General features: G+C 36.8%; 2 protein-coding genes across 2 annotated transcripts in view; one reads left to right on the forward strand and one right to left on the reverse strand.

The window, feature by feature from the left end:
- Positions 1-11,602: 11,602 nt before the first annotated feature.
- On the reverse strand, positions 11,603-17,798 carry LOC121428057 (cytochrome P450 2U1-like). The gene is made up of 4 exons (XM_041624630.1): positions 16,876-17,798; positions 14,030-14,682; positions 13,192-13,531; positions 11,603-12,164 (listed from the first exon to the last, which is right to left on the reverse strand). Exons 1-4 carry the CDS (start codon positions 17,246-17,248, stop codon positions 11,956-11,958), a joined length of 1,575 nt encoding a protein of 524 aa, XP_041480564.1. The 5' UTR covers positions 17,249-17,798; the 3' UTR covers positions 11,603-11,955.
- A 9,408-nt stretch (positions 17,799-27,206) lies between these two features.
- LOC121428112 (carbohydrate sulfotransferase 15-like) overlaps positions 27,207-27,377 on the forward strand; it is a 21,830-nt gene continuing 21,659 nt past the window's right edge. Inside the window, exon 1 of the mRNA XM_041624704.1 lies at positions 27,207-27,350. Within this exon, the coding sequence (XP_041480638.1) occupies positions 27,308-27,350 (43 nt within the window). The 5' untranslated portion in view covers positions 27,207-27,307. The remainder of the gene's footprint in view (positions 27,351-27,377) is intronic.

Genomic DNA, 27,377 nt, shown 5'->3' on the forward strand with positions numbered 1-27,377 from the left:
AAAAGTCAAGTCCACCTCAGAAAAATGTTGATTTGATTCAATAGAGAAAAATCAGACAAGCACAATGCTGAAGATTTCATCAAAATCGGATGTAAAATAAGAAAGTTATGACATTTCAAAGTTTTGCTTATTTTTAACAAAACAGATATATGAACGAGCCAGTTACATCCAAATGAGAGAGCTGATGATGTCACTCACTCATTATTTCTTTCGTTTTTTATTGTTTGAATTATACAATATTTCATTTTTTACGAATTTGACGATAAAGACCTCCTTGCCTGAAGCACAAAATGTTAAAATAATGGAATTCCACATGTTCAGGGAGGAATGAAACTTCATTTTACATGACAATGACGAGAAAATGAAAATATTTCATATTTCATATATTAAAATACAAAAGAAATAGTGAGTGAGTGATGTCATCAACTCTCTCATTTTGATGCAACTGGCTCGTTCATATAACTATTTTGTTGAAAATAAGCGAAACTTTAAAATGCCTTAACTTTCTTATTTTACATCCGATTTTGATGAAATTTTCAGTGTTATGCTTGTTGAATTTTTCTCTTTTTATTCAAATCAAGTTTTTGTTGGGGTGGACTTGTCCGTCCTTTAAGAGCAACTTGTAAGAATGTCTGGTGAACCTTTCTCACGAGCTGTATAATCACCAATGAACATTTAATGGTGAATATCATTTACCACAAGAAAGGATCACCAGTCTTTCTCAAAGTCACCCTGAACAGCTTTGTGAAACGGTCCCTTGCGGAATGAACTTTTTATGTACAGATGTTGGCTCTAATTTGCGAGATTTCCATTTGTCGTTCATTCAATTTATGTTCCAACAAAGAAAGTTGCCACAATGCACCAACTTTATGTTCAAATTGAAAATACGTACATTTCCATTCACTTCTTAAGCTATTGTACACTGAGAGTGTATAGTCATTACTTGAACATTGTTTGCACATGTAGTTAAGAAGAGTATTTCTATATAGCTTTTGTTGTTGCCTTTCTACTCGTCAAAATTACTTTTGAAAATTTGCTCGTGAAAGTATTGGCTCAAAAGCGTTCGCATTGATGAGGTCATGTGTTATTGTGTAATCCATGATTCCATACAAGGTATCCCAAAGCAAGGAATGTTATTCAATTCAGTTCGAATTTGTTTATTTTCTACAATTCCAAAAAAAAGGCAGCCAAATTATGCAAAGCAATGCAAATAGCAATTAATGAAACAAAAATAGACAAGTAAAGAACATTAACAAAATCATTACTTTGCATTTTTTTCATTCAGTGGTCTATATATCCGAAGAAGGTATGATGAGGTTCAAATTATTTGCAAATATGATAATTGATTTTTAATTTTGAGATTGGCTTGAATTAATCACAACTCGTAAAATGAGTAATGCCCTCCCTACGAGTTTCCTGTATATTTTCAAATATTACCAGATAATTTATATTGAACTCTTGATAGAAAAATGCTCATTTATAATCAACTGAGCAAAAAGCACTGCATTTTTATTAAACTGCATTCAAATTTTATACAATAATTTTCGTCAATCTTTTTATTTTAATTGTAATTAATGTGATCTCTTAAAAAGAGGGCTGTGTCATATATATCAGTACATTATATTTTTCTTACGTAACAATTGTTTTCTTATATCCATTGTGTCATTTAAATTCAGATGTCTTTGTGAAACTCTTAACAGTGGCAAAAGCAGTACTTAGATTTATACGTTTTTGTAGTATGACTCACTTGCAGCTAATGTGTATAACTTTGATGTATTTGTTTCTTTTCTGCAAAGCAGTGATCGTGGTGGATAACTGTATTGTATTCATTAGGGCCCTTTCAGACTGAGGAAATAAAAAGTGCAAACAGGAACATGAGAGAAATATTATGCCGAAAGGAAGAAAGCAATATACTTCTCCATCATTATAAAAACAAAAAGCAGTATCTGCCGCGTTTGCTTTTAGCTTCATAATCTTTTCACATATTTGAATATATGTGTTTACTTTTTTTGTTCTTACCAGCAGAAAAAAAGAGTGCGTATAAAAAAACGGGACAGTTTTGAATAGTTTATAAAAAAATTGTTTCAAAATATTATTTCGAAATTTTGATGTTAACAGATGCTCTTATATCTTATCTTTCAAATGCCATTTAAAAAAATAAATTTTGTTCATGCTTGAGCAAACACGGGACCATTTTGTCGGGGGTCCCAAAAGAGGCTTGCGCCAAAATGGCAGAAATGAGGTATTTGATGATTAGACTTTTGGCTAATCAGCAGACTTTCTCTTAATATTTTCATTATCTTTGCCATAATTTTCAATTATGCTGTCAAATTTCATTTACTAATTTATTAATTTTCCTGATTTTTTTTTCATTTAAACTTCTTTTACCTTTGAATTTTCCTTCATAAGTAAGATAAGAAGACTTTTCGTCAACCCAAGTAAGAAGATTAACATTATTAATTGGGAGAATCTGTAATTATTCGAATCCTTTCATTATGTGAAACAAATTATGTTATGGTTCCTTTAAAAGACATGAATCCATTTTCAAGGCGTTATTGAATCCATCACCAAGTTTAATTATGTTCTTGACAGGATAAACAGGAAAGTATTCATGTCTTTCAATGGCAATTGTGTATTGAGTCAATTTTGAAGGAGCAAGATATGGCAGATCGGGTAAAATGTATCAAAAAGTTGTGAAGCGAGCAAGCAAAACATTTCTCCTTTTTTATTAAAATATCAAATTTTGTGATTTTGACATAATATTCAGAAAATGATATCGTATTTCGTTTTGTATGTTTTCTGTTACTTTTCTTTGCACTTTTTATTCTTGGTCATGATTTCTTTTAATAAGTGGGGGGTGGAGCACCCCGAGCCCCCGCCCATCAGTATGCCAATGTTAAAAAAACACACTCTCCCATACTCCGTTTTTTGTCTCACCTGCGAAGCAAAGTGAGACTATAGGCGCCGCTTTTCCGACGGCGACGGCGGCGGCGGCGGCAACATCAAATCTTAACCTGAGGTTAAGTTTTTGAAATGACATCATAACTTAGAAAGTATATGGACCTAGTTAATAAAACTTGGTCATAAGGTTAATCAAGTATTACTGAACATCCTATTAGAGTTTCATGTCACATGACCAAGGTCAAAGGTCATTTAGGGTCAATGAACTTAGACCATGTTGGAGGAATCAACATCGAAATCTTAACCTGAGGTTAAGTTTTTGAAATGTCATCATAACTTAGAAAATATATGGACCTAGTTCATGAAACTTGGACATAAGGTTAATCAAGTATCAATGAACATCCTGCATGAGTTTCACGTCACATGACCAAGGTCAAAGGTCATTTAGGGTCAATGAACTTTGGACGAATTGGGGATATCTGTTGAATTCCCATCATAACTTTGAAAGTTTATGGATCTGATTCATGAAACTTGGACATAATAGTAATCAAGCATCACTGAACATTTTGTGCAAGTTTCAGGTCACATGATCAAGGTCAAAGGTCATTTAGGGTCAATGAACTTTGGCCGAATTGGGGATATCTGTTGAATTCCCATCATAACTTTGAAAGTTTATGGATCTGATTCATGAAACTTGGACATAATAGTAATCAAGCATCACTGAACATTTTGTGCAAGTTTCAGGTCTCATGATTAAGGTCAAAGGTCATTTAGGGTCAATGAACTTTGGCCGAATCGGGGGTATCTGTTGAATTACCATCATAACTTTGAAAGTTTATGGATCTGATTCATGAAACTTGTACATAAGAGTAATCAAGTATCACTGAACATCCTGTTCCAGTTTCAGGTCACATGTCCAAGGTCAAAGGTCAATGAACTTTAGCCGAATTGGGTGTATCTGTTGAATTACCATCATAACTTTGAAAGTTTATGGATCTGATTCATGAAACTTGTACATAAGAGTAATCAAGTATCACTGAACATCCTGTTCCAGTTTCAGGTCACATGATCAAGGTCAAAGGTCATGTAAGGTCAATGAACTTTGGCCATGTTGGGGTTTTTTGTTGAATAACCATCATATCTCTGTAAGTTTATTGGTCTAGTTCATAAAAAGAGGACATAAGAGTAACCATGTATCACTGAACATCTTGTGTGAGTTAGAGTAGTATGCAAAGTCAGCACTGCTGCTATATTGAACCGCGTGATGCAGGTGAGACGGCCAGAGGCATTCCACTTGTTTTTTATTGTTCTTGCCTAAAGAAGGAATATTCAAAGCTAAAAGAGAACATGTTAAAAAGGAACAACAAAAAAATATTCAAGCAAATAAGTAGATTTTGAAATGAATTTTGACCAGATAATTCAAAATTTATGGCAACGATAATGAAAAGGTTAAGAGGAAGTCTGCTGATTAGCAAGAAGTCCGACCACCATATTTATAATTTTATGCCATTTTGGCGCAAGCCTCCTTTGTAACCCCAAAACAAAAACATTCTGTGTTCACTCAAGCATGAACGAAACAAAATTATTTTAATGGCATTTGAAGGATAAGACTTCAGAGCACATATTGACACCAAAATATGGAGATCATACTTTGAAAGAAAAATTGTATAGACTTTCAAATCTGTTCGGGTTTTTTATACGCACTGTAGATTTTTCAGTATATTTTTTGTTGTAATCTCTTTTTTTTCTGTCTCAACTGGGTCCAAGCATATTCTAATTCTGTAACAGATTGACAAATTGTCTTGAATTTGTCTTTCAGTGAAGGTACTCACTGACTCTTCCCTGATGTTTAGTAAAGTAAATGCATTCTCAAAAAATCAGTTAAAATTTTTTTTTTTCCAAACTACAGAATTTGGATGCATCCACATTGTGGTAACACTTCGTAATTTAGAAACATGTAAATTGACTTTACCTCGATGTTCGTTAATCCAAAAACGTAAAAGGGTTCGTTAGTCCAAACATTTGTGGCGTTATTCCGAAGGTTCGATAATACGAAATAAGGTTCGATGTTCCGAAGGTTCGTTAATCCGAAAACGAAATAAGGTTCGTTTTTCCGAAGGTTCGTTAATCCGAAAACATGAAGTTAGGTTCGTTGTTCCGAAGGTTTGTTAGTCCGAAAACGAAATAAGGTTCGTTAATCATTTCGTTTTTGGACTAACAAACCTTCAGAATTACGAACCTTCGGAATTACGAACCTCACTTCGTTTTCGGACTAATGAACCTTCGGAATAACGAAGCTTTGGAATTACGAATGTATGCGCCATATTGTGACGTGTGAGTTGAGTTATGCTTAGATCAAGATTTTGAATCAAATATATTATGTAGAAATTCAGAAAACCACTGAAATGTGCCACTTAACTGCTATTGTTTATATAGAGTATAAAAAGTTTTCTATGATTATGTGTCAGTACTAACTAACTTTTAACTATGCCGCAAAAAATGCTGTCAATTATATTTTGTCAATATGTATTCATAGTAAGATATTATTCCATTCATGTTTGAAATTGATAATTATAAATGTATAGCAGATTGAATCACTAAATGAAAAATATAGATGTTGAATTTTGAGATGATTCAGAATAGATTTCAAGCAAATAATGGTGTATTATTTGATAGATTAGCTTTATATATATGTATTTATACAGTGCGTCCCAGAAAAAAACGAAACCGAGATTAAGCAGTGATTTATCATAACTTAATCACAAATACAATAGACAGATGACCTACCAATGTAAAGCTCAGAATTTCCTCTTTCCTCTGATTCTCCATTCACGCATGAGTGAGCAAAAATAATTGAAGAAAGGATACCAAAAAAAAATCATTTGGCGGGGGTATCTGAATTAAAAAAAGAAAATCACATGCCTAAAAGTTCAATATCTGCTCTTTTATTTGATACCTTAATCACAAAAAATGGTCAAGAAGTAAAAAAGTTAGTGTTCCCTCGAAACAATGTTTGTATTTCCATAATTTCATTAAATAAACGTGTTTTCACCGGTTTTCCACAGAAGCTAACGCATGGTTAACAAGACTCATCATCGCAAGGTTGTGAGTTCGAATCCCAACTCTGCCATTGTCTCCACTTTGATAAAAAGGCCCGAGAGTGATATCTGTCGTCTATATGTCAGCCACTATGACTGATTAACCTCGACGTAAAATATTTCATAGGTAATTGGTTATTTACCAGCTTGGCGTTTAACCAGCAAAATGCTGTCTAGCCGAGTTCTTAACGGAGTTACCACAAACAGAAACAGAAACTTAATGCATGGCTGATCGTCAAAAAACGGAGTGTCAAGTGAATTTGAAACTTCTTAATTTTATGAAATAATTGAAATTCAAGCCTTATTTCAAATAGCCAGAACTTTTTTATTTCTTGACCATTTTCTGTTCTGAGGTATCAAATTAAAGAGCAGATATTGAACTTTGTAAAAATGTGGTTTTCTTTTTGAAGCCCAGATAAGCCCGCCAAATGACTTTTTGGTATCCCCTCTTTGAATTGTTTTTGCTCACTCATGCGTGAATGAGAAATAATCTAAGCAATTCCAGATATGAGAGGAGATTCTGAGCTTTACAATGGTAGGACTTGTCTATTGTATTTGCGATTAAGTTATGATAAATCTCACTTTCGTTTTTGTTGGACGCACTGTATATGCTGAATTCTGCAGAAATTTTATTTACTCGTGTTGATTGTTCGAACAATTTAAATTTATAAGTTTTGATAATTTGCATTTCCAAAGAGAAACTCTACATTTCGGCTATGAATTTATTCAACTTTTGGCAGAGAGCCATTCCGTTCTGACCGGCAAAATATTTGTGAAAGTTTGTATCAAAAGGTTGCTTGTTATGTTAACTACAAAGAAACCTGCATAATGTAATTTTATTCCATGTTAATTCTTCCTTTATTATGGTTTGACAAAAATGATGGTTTAAATCAGCGGTTTGAACCAAAGAAAACCTTGGATTGGGAATCTAACACTTTTTTGACAAGTATTGGTACCATGTCAATCCTCGAGTGACCCCCCCCCCCCCTTCTGCCATCAAGCAGGAATGTGCCAGTTCCCTTGTTCGTGGTCATATCCTAGTTTAAGTCACTTTTGTATTGATCAGATACTAATTTGATTAAAGTTCAACCTCTACTTCTAACGCCACATTATATTTAGAAAGTAGACATTTTCAGCCTTCTATGAGCGCTGAAACTTGTAGGGGATGATATCAGTGCTGAATAGGTTACCAGTTTACCTTCATATTGCTATCACTTCTATTGGCTTCATTAGTAGGCCTTCATGGCAATTTTTTTTTTTACTGAAAACTTGATTCTTGTAAAAAGATTTTTTTTTAAGCTTTCATGTAAGCTATCTTGTCGGAATTGAATTCCCCCTCCCAACATTAGATTAGATTAAATGAATGAATAGATAAAATAGGGCAAATAAATAGTTGAATAAGTGAATAATAATAGTGATAATAAATATGTTTTATCCAAATTTACAGATAATATCATTTCATCCCTACCGCACGTAGTCTGCTGGGTATTGCCGGCACAAACCATTATTGACCTTCCACCAACAAGTGGGTTTGAGGACAAGCCTATCACGAGTTACAACTGGTTTGGTATGGCACATAAAGACAATTCTATATGAAGTCCATGATATACGGCACATACTACACAATCTGTATTCGGTATGTGATAGGCTTGCAATTCAGACCACTTTAATATTGTGTTACAACAAAGCTTGTGGCTACGAGCTAAAAGAAAACAAAAAAAATATATACTCAGAATAAATCATCTGAAATAGACTGTGTATTCATTAATTATCATCATTTCATAAAGGGGCTGTTACACTTTGACCTTTAAGCCAGAGTTTGCCAAAGTAGATTATGGTAAGCCGTGTTTTTTTTTCATTTAATCACATATTTTTTGTGTCAAGAATTGTCTTTCGTTAACAACACAAAAACAGATTTCAAATTCTTTATATCAAGAAATATTTTGTTTTGTATGTTAACAGAAGTCATTTCTTGACACCAAAATATGGGACGGGATAAAAAAAAAACAAAAAAAAACGGCCGACCATTCGTGATTTGGCACACGCTGGCTAAAATGTCCAGCTGGGAACACGCCCTTTTTTATTAGTAGGCCATTCAAGGTAGACAATCTCGATAGATTCTTACGAAGTGTCTTACATGTTTATGAGGGAACCTATAAAAGTACTTTCTTCTCACTGTTTTCTATTGAGAATAAACCAGATATTGGATACATCTCATGTGTCTGGAGTTTGTGTGAAGTTGTGATTTCAGTTGTCGGTTCTCCTGGGGGCCGTTTTATAAAGCTGTTCGCACGTTAAGAGAGACGTTAAGAACGACCGATGAACCTTTCTTACGCGCTAAACCATCGCCAATGAATGTACCATTTACCATGTTTACTAGAAAGGATCACCAGTCGTTCCCAAAGTCGCTCTTAACTTGCCAACAGCTTTATGAAACACCCACCTGGAGAGCGTTTCATGAAAGGACTTGTCGGACGTTTTATTCGACAAGTCCCATCTTATCCAACAGTTACCATAGGAATAGTGCCTCTTAGCCAATCAAAATCATGGAAAGATGTCAGATCTGACAACTTGTCGGATGAAAATGTTGATGAAACGCTCCCCGGGTAGAAATTGAGATGAACGTGAAGACTCCCCGAGACACACACGTGCGCACATTCAGCGGATTGTAAAGGGAAGGAGGGAGAGAGAGGGGGGGGTGTACGAGGGGTGAAGAAGAATCGGGATATACTTAAAATAGGTATGACATAGTTACATTAATGTAGTCATGTAGGGGAGGGATGGGGGGGGCAACTTTTCAATATATATGGGGGCAAAACGATGCCCGAGTACATCACTGCATCACACGCACTCACCCACCCCTACCTACATACACACGAAATCTCAAGAGAAGGAAAGAAAGACAGACATAAAGAAAGGTGTACAGAAAAAAGGGAAAGGTGCAAACAGAAAGAAATAAAATAAGAAAGAAAGACGGACAAATAGAAAACAAATTAAAGGGAGAAAAAAAGAAAGTAAGAGATATAGAAAGAAATTGAATCTAAAAAAAATGAGAAAGTATGAAGGCAGTCTGCAGTCAGGGGCGGATCCAGCCTTCGCCAATAGGGGGGGGGCCGAAAAATATTTTCAGCAACATTTTTCTCGATTGGCCGCCATAATTCTATTTTTTGTTTGTTTTTCAGGGGGTAGTCATTTAAGTAAATGTTAGTTTTTATTGTTATAAACAAGGTAAGGTATCTCATGTGGTCATAATATATAATGTGAGCGCGAAGCGCGTGCAATTTTTTGTTGTTGATATTTTATGTCCTTAGAACTGAAGATTCTGAGCAGTTTTTATAATCATGAACAAAGATAAGTATCCAACTAAACAATGCGAGCGCGAAGCGCGAGCCGAAACGTGAAAATTAAGGGACTCAATTAGGACTGTTTTTAGTGATTAATGAAGAGGATACAAGTATCACCAATTAAATAATGAGAGTGATATTCCGACCTGAAAACTAGACGGTCTAAGCGCGTTTTTATTTAAAATTAAAGAACAAGCTTGTGTGTCTCAAACAATTAAATGCAAGCGCGAAGCACGAGCTTAATTTTTTGATATACTGACATGATACAGGAGCATTTTGACAAATTTTGGAAAGAATTTCCAAAGAGGATAGGTATCTCACAAATAAAACAATGCGAGCGCGCAGCGCGAGCTGAAAATTTTGATATAACAATTTGTGTAAATCAAACAAAATAATGAAAGCTTGATGTGTGAGCTAAAATATTGTGTGCAAATTGATTTCAGAACTGGATATATAAAGTGCCATTTAATCCTCTTGAATGGGATTCATTACACGGGCAATGCGAGCGCGAAGCGCGAGGGAAAATTTTTATATAAAGTCTATTTTCCAAACCTTCCCCTCACCTATTTCTTGTTTCCTTTCGGGTCGGGCCGGCCGTTACGAGGCTGTAAATTACACATCATGGGTATAATAGCTCTTTCTTACTTTTCTTCCTGCTTTTCGTAGTTTCTATCAAGATAAAGAGTACACTTTTTTCTGCAGGTTGTCAAAAAATAGGGGGGCCGGGGCCGGCTCGGCCCCCTCCTGGATCCGCGCCTGGCAGTGGTAACGATTGGTCAACCCTGCACATGCGCAAACTCGACAAATATCCCTCCTTACCCATAGATTGGGATAAAATAAGCTTATTTTATCCACCTCTCACTTTACGTAGTGGTGTCTTAATTTTTTTTTTCGCTCGGTTGCCATCTTCTCTTCTTCTTTACTTATGATAAAATTTTTACCACAAAAAAATACTCGATAAAATTTACAAAGATAATGTAATATTCAAATTAGAATTCTCTCAATTAATGTGCACAACTTAGGACGATATAGTTCAATATGTTCAATTTCCCTTTTTTGGGACAGATTATCTAATGATTCTGGATTGTGAAGTGTGACTGGAATAAACAATAAAATGAAATGACCAAATCAACTATATATGATTAGTATAAAATATAAAAATGAATTAACAAAAATGAATCAAATGAAGAATTATTTATTTACGGCTAAGTAGTTCCATATGGCCCTGGCTTTTAATACCACCGTGGCCAAAATTACTCTTGATTAAACGGAAATCTGTGCCCTCTGTATTTGTTAAACAAACAAGGTTAGGCCAATGTTAAACAGGTAGAAAAACTAATATTTACGGGGCAATATTGGCAGTTAAATAGATCCAAAGCTGTCGCCGGGCGTGTGCGATAGGTCTATAATGCTCTTATACATCATCTTCAGTGGTGAATCAATAATTTTGAAATAGAGGGGGCAAAATAGCAAATTTAAAAATAGAGGGGTAGGGGGATAAATGACAATTTTCTTATATTTAGCTATATTAAAGGATAAGTCCGCTCCCCAAGAAAGTTTATTTAAATAAAAAGAGAAAAATCAAACCAACATACACTCTAAAAGATGAAGTGCTAATTTAGCTCTTAAAGAGCGTATATAGTGACTGCACTTCGGAGTGCTGATTTGTCTAGTTCAATTTGAACTAGACAAATCAGCACTCCGAAGTGCAGTCACTATACACGCTCTTTAAGAACTAAATTAGCACTTCATTTTTTAGAGTGTAACACCGAAAATTTCATCAAAATCGGACGTAAAATCGGAGTTATGACATTTTCAAATATCGCTTAATTTCATTAAACAGTTACATGCATATCCTGCATGGTATGTCTGTAAATGATGGGACCGATGAGGTCACTCACTTTTCTTTTGTGTATTATGATATGAAATACGAAATATTCAATTTTTCCCCACATTTTCTTGTGAAATTTTTATACCTCCCTGAACATGTGGAATTACCATTCACTGGCGGATCCGGAGGGAGGGGGGCACAACAGGCCCCTGCCCCCCTCCTTTGTGGGGCACAATACAAATTTGTAATGTAAATATGGCGTTCTAACACAAGTGTACGCCCGCCCCCCCCCCCCGTTTGAAAGCGAGGAATATTTTTTAATTCTTTTTTTTTTGCTTGTCAATTTTTTTTGTAGAAAAAAATGACCTTAATTTTTTGGGAAAACCTATTTTGATTTGATTTATGATTTTATGGGTCAGTCGAGTTGGTCCTTATTGTCAAATCTGTAAAAAAAAATGAAATAGTGTAAGGCCTATAATTCAAACAATAAAAAGAAAGAAATAGCGATTGAGAGACATCATCGAATGTCTCATTTGCAAATCATTAAGATGCGCTTACATAACCGTTTTGTGAAAAATAAGCGCCATAACGTCATAACTTTCTTGTTTTTACACCCCATTTCTTTGTAAGACGGGGCCCAGATATTCACGTACTGTACATAATATAGGCATTTGCTTTGATCCAGATGAGGCATGATGGCTTGTCATTGTTCCAAATTCATCTAAAATAATAATAACATAATTATCCAACAGAATTTGTTGAGCCATCCTCGTTGATACTCTTAGATCTTGCTTCTGTTTTCAATCACTCTTGGCGTTATAATGACATCGAACAGCGGTGGGCTGTACGTTAGGCCAAAGTTGCCTCGGTTTACGTTCGGACGGGTTCGGCCATCTTCGGGTAATCGAAACGAAAACCATCTCAGGAGATTCGTGAAGAACATAAAAAGCATGTGTTCAGCCAGGCATCGACCAAGGCACATACGCCTCCCTGTAATGAAAGTTTAAAAACATGAATCTAGGCGAATGTTTTCATAATTTTGTTCGATGATAGTTTACAATTCCGCCCATCGTACGACCGGTTATATAATTATGTATTTGTGCATGTACGCGTACCTAAATGTTGTTTCTGCACAGTGGTATTGGATTTCTGATAACCATAATCATATTTTGAAAAATCAGAAACATTACTTTCAGATGCTAGTAAACATAATATCGGATTTCGACTTACGCTGCTTGAATTAGAAATTACAGAGATTCTGATATAGCAGGATATAGAATAATAAATGCACACTTATCAAAATGTGACGGATTTGTTTACCCGTCAGCCTTTCTACAATACTTACAACATATGTACATTTATTAGCAATTTACCAAATGGTAACAGAATGATTAAAACCATTTCTCTTTTCCAAGATATATATGTCGACTATCTAGAGTGGTATATCCCTGCTTCACCAATCACATTGAAACTTTAGGTCTAGATATACCTCCTGGGGGATATTTCATAAAGCTGTTCGTAAGTTAAGGGCGACTTTAAAAATGACTGGTGAACTTTTCTCACTCGCTAAATAATCACCAATTAAAATTTATGTTAACTATCATTTACCACAAGAAATTTTCACCAGTCGTTCTTAGAGTCAACCTTATAACCTACGAACAGCTTTATTAAATGGCATCCTGCTAGTAATTCCCTTAAAAGTGCACGATCCGCGACGCCATTGTACGGCTTCGTGCTCGCCGCCAGTATCTTCTTCTCTCCGATGATCATCGACGTATTTTGCATAATCAGCAGCACGCTTGCACATGCCGGGACCGTTTATCGTCAGATTTGGGCATTTAATCGTTGAATTGAACATGACTTCTACGTACGGCATAAAGCGTTGAAGTGTGATTAGATAGAGGTCAGTGATAGGGCATGTAGGTGGCCACGAAATGTCGCAGCACGTACGTATGTCCAACGAAACAGCGCCCTCTGAATTTAGAGATCGTGCACCTTTAAAATGTAGATGACCTACCTTCTCCAAAAGCAATTATTGACTCCTTTCTCTTCGGATCAATTCGGCCGGAGTCGTCCAAGAATCTTCCTGGATTGAATTCGTTTGAATCACTCCAGATATTTTTATCCCTGTTGATAGCCCACTCGTTCACCCAAATCTCCACCCCTTTCGGAATGGAATATCCCATGACGGTGAGATCCCTCGTTGTTACACGCGGTAAGGAGAGCGGTGCCACGCACGCGCATCGGAGCACTTCCAGTATCGCGGCTTGCGTGTACGGCAGAGACTTGCGCTGGTCGTAATGTATGAAGTCATCGGAGTCTTGTTGAGTCATCTTCTCGTCAATTTCCGAATGAATCTATTAGAGATATTAAATTTTAACACAATTAATCAATGAGTTTCCGAGAGCATGGGTTTGTAAATTACTGACAAACCAATGACATGATAGTTTGCACATTATTGTTTTGTGGATTTAAATTATCTTGTGACAATTTATCCTTACCGGAGTTACGATCTGTTAACATTGTTAATCTTATTTGATGAGTATACTATGCCTGCGATGAACATTTGGTGTTTTTCCTCCGATGGTTGGGACCACAACCCTTCATCCAAATGCCCATTTCAATTCAAGCGGTTTAAAGAGATCATATATAATTTTGTTCTCAAACCAAACAAGGTACGGATTGACCCAGCCCAGGGTGTTGGATAACTGAAAGTGTCAACTGGTTTCAACTGATCAAAACTAGAGTTCCAAATGGATTCCTAATAAAAGAGAAATATACGAGGTACATGTGGTATTGCTTGAACTATCTTTGCAGCCTTTTTGAGAATATGAAGTATAAGATGTACTCGTCACCTGTTTCTGGACGTCTGGGTAAAGACTGAGGTATAGGATTCCCCAAAGAAGTGTTTCCGAAGTAGTCTCTGTCCCAGCCCCCATTAGGTCAAACATCACCCTCCATATGTCCTCTTCCTCCACGGCTACAATCCGACCGTGCTGTATCTGTTGAAGGTAGCGATCTGTTACATCATCAAAACTGTTCTTACGAATCCCATCTCCACTTTCCCCGTCATTGTTAACTTGATTTCGCTTGTGATCTTTCACAACTTCTTTCATGAATTGTTTGTAATGATCAATGTCTTGACGGAGTTTGTTGTACAGCGGTGTGTGGTAGAGACGAGGGAAAATATGCCCGATCGATATTCCCGACAGACCACTCGATAGGTTATGCTGAGCTCGAATAACTTCGATAAGCTTCGGATTTGATCGGACGTCGACGCAATGTCCGAAACATATAGAGGATATGATTTCGGCAATAGCCGTGGTAATTTCAGATCTTGGGTTGCATTGGTAACCGTCGAGGCGTTGCAGAGAAGAACGCAAATGTTGCAAAGAACTTCTTATTGTGGCGCCGAAATTTGACGACGTGTTCGTACTTCTCCGAAATGCCGAAAGCGCCGTCCGTCGACTGCACTTCCATTTATCTCCATTTTCCCATATCACGCTACCTTTGAAACGAAAGAAATTGGTAGAACGAATTTAGCACATGAGCCCTATAAGTTAGAATTTTATAGTAAAAAATTCGACTCTCAATCTGCCCTTTTGTACACGATAAAATATATGTAAAATCTACAAGATTTACTTTCACGTGTGCAGGATCATGGCAAAAACCCCAACAACACCAATATATTGGCCTAGGCGTCTCCTGAAAAAAAATGACATGATGTCACATCATATCTCGTCAATTCGACTTTAGGGTGACAAAAAAGATGGCATCTAAAATTTGTATATCCTGTCCCGTCAACCTTTAAGCTTCCGTAATGACGAGAAGATAAGATGACAATAAGATGACATGTCGGGTGATGAGATGGCAAGATGTCATGAGAAGATAACATGACAAGATATCGCATCTTGAAAAGCCGACTTAAGGGTGACGAGAAGATAAGATGACAAGATATCATATTTCGTCAATTCGACTTTAGGGTGACGAGAAGATAAGATGACAAGATATCATATCTCGTCAATTCGACTTTAGGGTGACGAGAATATAAGATGACAAGATATCATATCTCGTCAATTCGACTTTAGGGTGACGAGAAGATAAGATGACAAGATATCACATTTCGTCAATTCGACTTTAGGGTGACGGGAAAATAAGATGACAAGATATCATATCTCGTCAATTCGACTTTAGGGTGACGAGAAAATAAGATGAAATATTTCGTTAATTCGACTTTAAGGTGACGAGAAGATAAGATGACAAGATATCATATCTCGTCAATTCGACTTTAGGGTGACGAGAAGTTAAGATGACAAGATATCACATCTCGTCAATTCGACTTTAGGGTGAAGAGAAGATAAGATGACATGATATCACGTTTCGTCAATTCGACTTAAGGGTGACGAGAAGATAAGATGACAAGATATCATATCTCGTCAAGTTGATATTAGGGTGACGAGAAGATAAGATGAAATATTTCGTCAATTCGACTTTGGGGTGACGAAAGAAGTAGCTTGATAAGATGAAATATCTCGTCAAATCGATCGGGGACTAGACAAATTCTGACAAAAAGGAAAGGTATATTTGTCATCTCGTTTTTGCGTCAACCTCAATTCTACTCTACGAGATATGATACCGAGTTGTCACATCTTGTTCGTAACCATAGTTGGCTTTATGATATATGACATCTTGTAAATATCTACTTCTTGTCACTGAGACACAGACATAAATCCCTCGCATTTTCAAAAACCTTTTTTCAAACTTAGGATTTGTTTCAGCCGAACATTATATTTGTGGTTATTTTATTTTGTAGCCTAGATACTAGGGTAATAATGTGACTTCGAATACTATTTTTATATGATGAATACAAAATTGATTTTACATTTATTTGTATGGGATGATTGAGAATGCACAACGTATATGATGTAAATCACTAAAATGTATAGAAAATTGTCGTGAGGGGCTGACCAAATGTGATCTTTCTGTGACTGTGTGTTATAATGTGCTAGTCTTGAAATATAGGGCTTACCTTTTGCGGTAAATGCACTGCGCATAATGCTGCATCATGGGATAGATTTGTGTAGTCGAGGACCTGAGATGGTGCAATATTTTATCATTACAATGTGTGTGTGTTTGAGTTTTGTCAGACGTGCATCAATCGGAAATGATTATTTACGTCTGGGACCGACCTTTAACATCACCATCCGTAAGATGTGACCAGGGCTCGAACCTCTGCATCAATTTGTAACTTCCCCACAGCTTGGATTACAGGCGCACGCCACAACGCCCAGTTTATCATTACAATATTACTACTCTTGGTCAGTTATAGCTTTACCAATCAGATAGAGAAATGAGTGAATCTTTTAAAACACATTAAGGTCCACTCATACCTAGTATTGTACACAATAATAATAATAACACCAGTACAGTTCTCAATAGATGATGCATATAACACCAACAGGTCTCCACGCGTGAGGAAGTCGGGAGATATTGTAGATTTAGAAATTAAGCATTCTGTTAGCGTATATTGTCAACGTGTCATAGTATCTGTACCATGAATCCTTGCTTCTGATTGGCTAAGAAATGTTGCTAAATAAGCTGTCATTATTAAACAAAATCGTCAATGTCTTCGGTGGTATAACTAAACGCCTCAGGATTTACGGATGCAGATTTTGACACCTAGCTATTAACCAACCCTCACCTTTTGTCGAAAATGCCAGTCCTAGCAGGGGCGGTATCCTTCTATCAGAGGTGCAGTCGGCGTGTTTCACCAGCAGTTCCTTCACGACAGCCAGACTAGTCAGCACAACAACATTGGGTCCAGGTCCTAGACTTATGCTCATGATCTGTCCATATTTCTCAGCGAATCGAGCGAGAGCTTGGTGCGGCTGCCCACCGAGGAGTATCGATGGAAGATTCCCCACAACCGGCCATGCCCACGGACCGGGGGGTCGTCTGATGCGTATCCCCGAAGTACACTTCGCAATAAGGAACGAAGCGATCACAGAAGAAAGAACAAAAATGATGACAGTTTCCGTAGATAGAGTGCAATATATTGATAATAAATTGTGCATGCCTTTTGATTGGATTCCCGACACTTCAAGAGAAACTCAAGGTACAGCAAGTTAGCTATTGCTATTGGTAGTATGGCTATAGGCTCGTTCGGTTCTTTTCATCCATTTCGATTCTAAAATGGAACGCTGCAGCTGCATGTTTTTGAGGAAGGTATAGTAAATCCAAGCTTGTTCGGTTGAGAAGATAACGACAATGACCAAAGGACAAAGACATCTGATAATCAGGACTTTATTAGAAAGGGGTTGATAGCCCGGGCATACCTGGGAGCCAAAGACACTGCCTCAGTCACAACCGCGAATATAACGGACGCGGATTAAACAAGATAAGACGTTATTTCCGATGACATTAAATCGGTCGTTTTGGAGTGGGTTTCGTTGGTGTGACTGCGTATTACCAAACAGAACTGAAACGAGTCACGATGAGCCATACCTGTGCACAGAATCCTTATGCAGACGCGCGGGCCAAGTCTCACGCATGTATCACAGCTTAAATAGACATTTATACACAATATTCCTGGGATCTGCCGCCCCGGTCTGCCGGCAAGTCACGGAAAATTATCTCACACATACTGTATTATTATTATATAGCAGGTCTCTGAACTTGGTATATCTCTGCTCTTGTTATGTTAGTAGAAACAAGGTCAACAAAACAACACAAAGGGAAGTCTAAAGGGCAATTAGGTTTAACATCGGACGTAAAAAACATTGACACGTATTCTGGGGCCGATTGCACGAAAGGGTCTTTGCAAGGACCGTCTTTCGTGTCGCCCATCTTTTATGATGCGCCATGTGAAACGTATTTTAAATAAATCATCTGCAAACATATTTCATTCGTCCGTTCAAATAAACAAAATATTTGTTTATAAAATGATGTGATATATCATAAAGTTCTTCTTCTTCTTCTTCTGGAAACAGTACAGTCCACCGTCTGGTGTATTGTCGTACTGGTTGTATACAATTTGATTTAAAAACAAGCTAACGAATCTTATTCTTTATCATAAGTTTCAGAAACATCCCGCTTATAGCGTATCATAAAAGATTGGCGACACCAAAGACGGTCCTTGGAAAGACCCTTTCGTGCAATCGGCTCCTGAACTCTGGTTTAAAGTTGTGGCTGAAGTATGGAGGCCACTTGTGACACATCTATAATAGTAGGCCCTATACAGGTTTGATATATCATCTTATCTGTAACTTTAGGCCTGGTTCCACTGGTCAACGGCCACAAAACGTATTCATAACGGATTCAGCGGACAAGCAAAATTTTGGGGGTGGTTCCATCCGTTTTCATCCGCTTCAGACAATGGACACAATAGGCGAACATTGAAATCAAAGAAGACGGATGCTCGTATATGCAAAGAGTACACAACGGACAGTTAACGTTTTGCAACGGATGCCAAGATTCTTTTCCGTTTTACATATTCTCTGCATCCGTAAAGGTCCGGTCTCACAGATGCACTTGCGGATGCAAAACGGATATAAACCGAAAAAATCTTGCCATAGGCTATGCATCTGTTTTGTATCCATTGCATAAGAGTTTCATTTTTAGCTCTATCCTTCGAGCATCCATCCACTGTGATTTCATCCGCGCAAAAAGTTTTGAGCTGCACAAAACTTTCAGAACGGATGAACTTTCCGCAGTGTACGATATACATGTATACGCGACATAACATTATATCTGAACAACAAACGTTCTATGTCTGTTTTCATCCGTTAACGTCCGTTGTATCCTCTCTGCATCATCTGGGCATCCTCGCTACTCAGATCCACTGAAGCGGAACAATGTAAAGATGGAGGAAAGATGAGGTACATGTATCACGGGCCTAAAACATTTCACATAGACTCGTGTTTTAAAGTGGCACTTAAAAACCATCATAAAAAAATAAGGATGAAATTTGAGGGTTGAATGCACCCTACAGGATATTATGTCTGACATAACATATCCGACCAGAAATGGGTACATCGACCTGTTCATTTTAAAAATAAATCGGCATTTATGAAGACTATACTTGACAGGATCAAACTGGGCGTTATGGCATGCGCCTGTAATCCAAGCTGTGGGGAAGTTACAAATTGATGCAGAGGTTCGAGCCCTGGGGACCGTTTCATCAACATTTTTGTCCGACAAGTTCTCAGATCTGACATCTTTCCTTGATTCTGATTGGCTGAGAGGCACTGTTACTATAGTAACTGTCAGATAAAACGGGACTTGTCGGATAAAACGTCCGACAAGTCCTTTCATGAAATGCTCCCCAGGACACGTCTTTCATAATCATATCTGACTGATACACGTCTGACAAAACTCAAATACTAACACACACACACACACAAGTCCAACACTTGAGACAGTAAAAAGGCCCAAGTTCTTCCGCAAGTAAAAAATAGTTCCAAAGTGGTAATATATCTTCCCAGTTGGGAAAAGAAAGTTCAGTAGATACCCTCCATAGAATCACTGTTAGAATGTCAATCATATTCATTTTTGTCAAACAGCAATATCAAAATTTAGAAATTGAGGATTGAGGTTGGCGCGAATGAATATCTTTAGCCTGCCAGTTGTAATTAGGCCCGTGTAACCTATATGTTACAACGTCTATACATCGTTACTAACACGGAAATAGAAAGGTTGTAAGCGTATGTATCTTGTAAATGAAGTATTCAAAACCCCCGGTAAACACTTTCGGAGCTGTGATCCAATTCTATCAGTATTCATTTCGCAAATATCTGGAGCGGATGAAGATTTTACTCGTCCGCTGTGTACTTTGTGAATACGTTTTGCTTCCGAGTCCGTCGGCTAGTATAGGACCAGGCTTTTAGTGCAGTGGGACCAAGCCTCAATATCATTCATAACTACTATCATCTGTTCTAGTTAATCGGACCGCTAATATAGTAAAAGCGCTTCAAGCGCGGATAAGGGGAGGGGGTGGGGTGGCTGCACCATGTAGAATGCCTTCCTTTCCCACCCCAATTAATGGGTGATATTTATTTTTATTTTCGTTTTTTACTGATGACCTTTGTTTTTATTCAGCTTTTTGCTTGTCAAATTTGCACCCCGATAAAGTCAGGCTATAGTTTACACTTACAAAAAGTCCTGTAAAATTATACATTTGTAATATCCTGAAGATTTTTCGACTTTTTAACATTGGTACAGATCCATTTAAGCAAATGACGATTTAACTGTCGAAAAATATTTCCTCTTGAGTGAGCACCACTTTTGAAAAGTTAGTGAAAAATGATTTGCGCAGAACTTTGAAATAGTTATGTGAATAAAAGTAGACCTTAATCATGAGGAACACATGGAATTTAGCTAGTGAAATTGATTTGAAGATATTTTTACCTTTTGTTAGCTTGTTCCCTTGCCCAAAACACTTCGAAGTGTGCCATTGCACCCAACCCCTCTCCCCCACACACTGAGGCCATCGTGACGATATTTGCTTTACACTGAGCTGTGATTTTCATGAAATGGCTTGGGCTTGATTTTCATTTTGTTAATCATTTTCAAGCTTGGGAAAAGTGTAGAGAAAAAAGTATTAAATGAAATATGAATTGTAAAGCCACTTGAAATGATAAAAACTAAGTGAAAAAATGTTGGAGATGTCTGATATAAGTTTTTGTTTAAATATTGGCCCTAATATCCCCCCGGGGGTGATTAGGGCCAATATTTTTTTTCTCAGGCTCAAAATTGCAATTAGCCAAAGTACCTGCTCCTGCTGCCCGCCTTTTTCTTTCTTTCTACTCAGTGTACACTGCACTCTTCTGTCCCTCCTGTCTTCTCCCCTCACCCCCTCGATCTTTATCTTCTAATATCGTAAAACGTAATATTTTCTCACAAGATCCATCAGTTCCGTTTTTTGTTTGTATTTATTTCTTTAAACAAAATTTCTTTATACTATTATGACCAAATATTTCTTTGTTGTAATTCTGTAATGTAACTAAGTTATAGGGGCTTGCCATTTGTACAAGCTTTGTTTCTTTAGGCAAGACCCCCGTTTTACTTTTAAATACAAATATCATCTGAGATAATTTATATATATACATGTATATATATATACTGTATTATGTCTTGTAGTATTTTCGACCTTGTTATGTTATATTTATCATATAATATTAATGATAATATACAGTTCTTGTACAGCGCATATCACATTATGAATAACGTCTCTATGCGCTTCCAAAGGACTTGGATCATATTATTACCTCAGCTGTAGCTTGGCAGCCGTAATTACTAAGATTACAGCGCACCAATGCATTTCAAGGAATAAATTCCTGCCAGGTACCCATTCACCTCACCTGGGTTGAGTGCAGCACAATGTGGATGAATTTCTTACTGAAAGTAATTACGCCATGGCTGGGATTCGAACCTACGACCCTCTGTTTGAAAGTCAGTTTACTAATCCATTGGGCCCATAGGCGGCGGAAGCGGGGGGGGGGACGTGTCACCCCCTAAATTTTAGGTGGGGGACGGTCCCCCTAAATAATTTTTTGATAACCATTTTTTTTTTTGGATGTATTTTTTTTCCTGCGTCCCCCCTAAATTCACGTGGACCCCCCTGAAACGTGTATTGTCCCCCCCTAAAATTTACGTTGATGACCTGTTTTTTTTTTTTTTTCTTTTTGCTTGTCAAAAATTTATGGTTAGCAACTCCTAAAATTTAGGTTGATAACCTTTTTGGGGGGCGCTTGTCAAATTTTTTACCTGGGTCCATCCCAAAAATTCAGGTGAACACCCCCTAAATTTTTTGGCTTCCGCCGCCAATGACTGGGCCACAACCCTACACAGTGTACAAATTATGAACAATTAAAAAAACAGAAATAAATAAATCAAATCAAATTTTTAATATTAAAGGGTGGATAACGCTGTCAGTCCTCGGCCCTTTTGCACTTTTACAGTGTGACATTAGACATGTTCAAATTTGTACCTTTACCTTTATAATTGTCCATATCTACACCATTGTAGGTGCATACTTCCTTCCCTACTTGCGTGTAGAATTCATTAGTTATTTAGATGTATATTATGATGTTACGTAAACGTTGGTTCATTTTACGTGCGTGCACAGACGTGGAAAGAGATTAATCTGCCATTTGTATATCATTTGTGCTGACAGCAATCTATGGTAGTATTTACAAAACCATGATGTTCGGGTAAGGAAGTTGTCTCAACTTTTTTTTTCTCTACTTTTTTTTTTCTATAAATATATATATATTCTTAATTGTTTACAAATATGTATAAAGGCCTAACTGTATGTGATATTAATCAGAAAGTCCTTTATACAATATAATGGTTATTTTTCAATATAATTCATAATTGTCTATTTGTCGTTTAATTGACATTTCTGTTCGTTTTGCGATTTTTTTTAGATTTCCCTTTTGGCTATGGGAAGGATGGTATCGTAAATTTTATGATTTGTTGTGTTTTATTTTCACCATTTTCTTTCGGTTTATATCATATTCCTTAAACATTCTCATTCTCATCTTGAACATGCTCATATGAATGACTCGGACTGAACTGCAATAATGAAATGAAGGTGGCCTTTTATTGGAAACGTCAATAGGTTTTTTTTCAATGAAGTGCGTCGTCGACGTGTTTTAGGGGAAATTGGATACTTTTCAACTCTTTTCGTTGAAAATCGCAACCTTCATACTCACCTTGAACAACTTACTGCCTAGAACTACATGTATTTCAAAGGGATTTCTGATTGATACAACGCATATTTGTGCTTTATAAACCTTGAAATTCTAAGTTTTAAAACTCGCTCTGTGGTCATTCTGGCGCCAGTTTTATCTACATTTTCCACGATCGACCGCTAAAAGCTGATTTTTGCTGTTTTCTTAAAAACATATCTCTTAAGGCTCAAATAAAAAAATTCGAGCGCGAAGTACGAACTCAAAATTTTGGAAATTCCATGTATATAGACATGACGATTTAACACTTGGCATTTTTTTTCAATTCTCTAAAAAGATGCGTATCTAATTGAAGATGAACTTGAAATTTTTAATCTATAAGTTAAACGTGGCCTGTAAAGATCTGATCTTATTACAGATCAAAAAACAGTTCTTCTGTTTGCAGCAAAATGATGAACTACATTATCCATACTAGCGTGATGAATCATCTAGATAGTGACAGTATAATGAATGAACACCAACATGGCTTCAGGAAAGATCACTCCTGCGAAACACAGCTTATCTCTACCATACAGGATATAGCGAAGGAAGTGGACTACAAGAATTAATCTGAATGAATTTTACGAGGTTCCAGAAGCTCCTGTCTAAGTTGCAGTGTTGTAGTCAAGGCTTAAACCTCCAAGGCCAAGGCTTTAATACCCAAGGCCAAGGCTTCGATACCCAAGGCCGAGGCCAAGGCATGGAAAACCCAAGGCCTGAAAACCTCAAGGCCAAGGGATTTCAAACTTTCGATACATTGAACAATGAGCCAACAATGCTTAGACAGCAGACATGGCAGACAGGGCAAAATGTATAATGAGAGCGGGCGAACTGAGCGAGCAATTTTTTTTTTACCTTTGAACATGAAAAAAAAAATTATTTCATGGTAGATTTAGCCATATTAAAATAATAATATAGTTACCTTTGTACATATAATTATCATTATTTTTATCATTGAATTATTATTATGATAATTTATTCTTTTTTTATGTGATTTACATTGCAATAATTGTTATTACCACGGTCATCTGATCCTGGCATGCCCATTCTCAATGTATGTCTTTCTCCACTCCCTGGGACAGGGGCGGCAGAACATATCTTTGTTTGGGGGTGGTCAAAGCCAAAAAGGGCACTTAAATGTTGACATTTGGTGCAAACAGATATTTTCAAAATGAGATAATCAATTAGGAGAAGTAGTTGTGTATTTTGTGGAAAATAAGTTTACCAAGCCTTTTTTTAATTATTTCTCATTTCAAAGTTTCGCTTATTTTTAACAAAATAGTTATATGAACGAGCCAGTTACATCCAAATGAGAGAGTTGATGATGTCACTCACTCACTATTTCTTTTGTTTTTTATTGTTTGAATTATACAATATTTCAGTTTTTACGAATTTGACGATTAGGACCTCCTTGCCTGAAGCACAAAATGTTAAAATAATGGAATTCCACGTGTTCAGGGAGGAATGAAACTTCATTTCATATGACAATGACGAGAAAATCAAAATATTTCATATTTCAAACAATAAAAAACAAAAGAAATATTGAGTGAATGACATCATCGACTCTCTCATTTGGATGTAGCTGGCTCGTTCATTTAACTGTTTTTGTGAGATGAAGCGAAACTTTGAAATGTCATCACTTTCTTATTTTACATCCGATTTTGATGAAATTTTCAGTGTTATGCTTGTTGAATTTTTCTCTTTTTATTCAAATCAAGTTTTTGTTGGGGTAGACTTGTCCTTTAAGGACTGCATTTAGGATGTTTAATGACTCATAAATGTAACTCACCGATCAAATAATACGAGCGCAGAGCGCGAGCTCAAAAAATTGTAATATTCCAACCTGAAAATTGGACATTCTAAACATTTTTTTTTGTAAACAGGAACATATTGAGTACCTTACATGTACCTAACAATAATTGATGTAAGTCCAGAACGCAAACCAAAAATTTGTGATATTCTAACGTGAAAATTCAAAACATTTTTGTAACCATAAACAGGATTAATACTGTACTAAACAATAAATGATGCAAGCGCGATCCAAAATTTGGCGATTTTCGAACCTAAAATGTATTAAAATTTACTATAAAAAAAGGTATTTCATTTTAAAAGGGCATGTTTCATTTGGAAAAAAGAGCATTTTTGACTTTGGAAAAGGGGCATTTTTCCTACAAGGATTTTTTCGGGGGGGGGGGCAAGAGGGCACAAGTTGAAATTTTCAAATGCTGACCTGAAAATTAGTCACTTTTAGGACTCGTGTCCGTTTTTATGTTATTTTTTGTCTCACCTGCGAAGCAAAGTGAGACTATAGGCGCCGCTTTCCCGACGGCGGCGGCGGCGTCAACATCAAATCTTAACCTGAGGTTAAGTTTTTGAAATGACGTCATAACTTAGAAAGTATATGGACCTAGTTAATAAAACTTGGCCATAAGGTTAATCAAGTATTACTGAACATCCTGCATGAGTTTCACGTCACATGACCAAGGTCAAAGGTCATTTAGGGTCAATGAACTTTGGCCGAATTGGGGATATCTGTTGAATTCCCATCATAACTTTGAAAGTTTATGGATCTGATTCATGAAACTTGGACATAATAGTAATCAAGCATCACTGAAAATTTTGTGCAAGTTTCAGGTCACATGACCAAGGTCAAAGGTCAATGAACTTTGGCCGAATTGGGTGTATCTGTTGAATTACCATCATAACTTTGAAAGTTTATGGATCTGATTCATGAAACTTGTACATAAGAGTAATCAAGTATCACTGAACATCCTGTTCGAGTTTCAGGTCACATGATCAAGGTCAAAGGTCATGTAAGGTCAATGAACTTTGGCCATGTTGGGTTTTTTTGTTGAATAACCATCATATCTCTGTAAGTTTATTGGTCTAGTTCATAAAAAAGGGAAATAAGAGTAACCATGTATCACTGAACATCTTGTGCGAGTTAGAGTAGTATTCAAAGTGAGCACTGCTGCTATATTGAACCGCGTGATGCAGGTGAGACGGCCAGAGGCATTCCACTTATTCGTGCTCACAACCCCTTTTAAATTTCAAATTTCATTTCTCGAATCTTCTACAATTATTTTACCTCAAAAACCGGAATAAAGAATACTAACAAAATAAAGTTATATTCCCTCTTTCTCACCTCTTTACAAATATCAGACCCCCCCCCCCCTCTCAAGAAAGAGAGAGAAGTTCTACCACCAAGAATAAACTTAGAAAAGGAAAAAGGGAAAGGTAAAGGAGTAAATGTGATATTATTTTCTTAACATAATTATTGTCACAATCTATCACAAAAATAGCCTTTTTTATAGCAAGAGGGTGAAAAATTTTGCTCGCTCACTTCAATCGATTTCACCTTTTTTGGCAGAAATTAATATATAACTAGCACTTACAAAACTTGCTGTTCCAATCCTGAGTGAGGGGTCCTTTATTGCACAAGGCATGAGTAGGCTGCAATTCAGACCCTTTACTCGAGTGAAGGGTTTGCCCAGCAGACCAGGTAAAATCGACCCTATCGACTACTTGTTCCACTGTCGGGACCCACATACCCAAACACGAGGATCAGCTCGGTTTGTAACTACTGGGGATTATCCTTCCACGAGTTGGATTCCGGATGTAGATGTTGGTTGATTTGAGCTTTGATCTTGCCTCGTAGATACGTGATCTTGTTCCATTATGTGAACTTTGCAACGGTGTGTCGATGGTTTGGATGACCGGACCGTTCCTATCAAATCTTTCTCGGACTCCTATGCCATTCGATCGGTGATGTTATCTGGAGTGATGTTGACGTCAAGTACCTCCTTAGCAAGTTTGTTGATGATTTTGTCGGTATCCTCGATGACATTCTCAGTTCATCATCATCACATTTGGCATTCAAATCAATAAGTGAATCTTAGAATGATAATTACAATACTTTTCTCCGCCATAAGGAAGGATCCACGTAGACACAGCATAATGGTTTAAATCAATCGTTGACACTCAGAATTTTAGCACAGATTTAAACCATAGTTTAATTTAAACCCCCTGATCTGTATACACATCACAGGTTAAACCGGAGCTCAGAAGTGTCATGTGATCAGAAATTAACCAATTACGCTTAAAGTTCTGTTTTACATTCTGGAGAACGTAGCACAACACACATTGCTTTTTCATGTTGGCCAACACGTTTTGGGGAAAACGAATTTCTACTAATATCGGAATGGGAATGAATGTTATTTTTTATTGTTCATTTGAAAATATTCCGTTTCCACAAGGTCAATATTACGTGTTTTTTCTTTAATATTGTACTTACCCAGAGCGATTTTGGTAGCAAGAAACGTTTCAAAGATAGCCAGTGTTACATTCTTCTCATTGCTGCTCTTCAGCGTGGTGTTGCTTGTACCTCAGGAACAGAAAACAGTTATGAGCAAAGGTGTTCCCGCTTTTCTTGCTCAAAGCCCCCGACGTAAGTACTTATTGTTCATATGATATC

The sequence above is a fragment of the Lytechinus variegatus genome, chromosome 14 (assembly GCF_018143015.1).
Source record: "Lytechinus variegatus isolate NC3 chromosome 14, Lvar_3.0, whole genome shotgun sequence".
NCBI lineage: Eukaryota > Metazoa > Echinodermata > Echinoidea > Temnopleuroida > Toxopneustidae > Lytechinus > Lytechinus variegatus.

What these genes read in the sequence shown, in the direction of transcription:
- LOC121428057 (XM_041624630.1), bottom strand. Translation starts at nt 17,248, where the DNA reads ATGCACAATTTATTATCAATATATTGCACTCTATCTACGGAAACTGTC. An exon ending in ACTGGCATTTTCGACAAAAG is followed by an intron (nt 14,683 to 16,875) that starts GTGAGGGTTGGT and finishes TTCGTTTCAAAG; the next exon opens with GTAGCGTGATATGGGAAAAT. An exon ending in AATAATTGCTTTTGGAGAAG is followed by an intron (nt 12,165 to 13,191) that starts GTAGGTCATCTA and finishes CTTTCATTACAG; the next exon opens with GGAGGCGTATGTGCCTTGGT.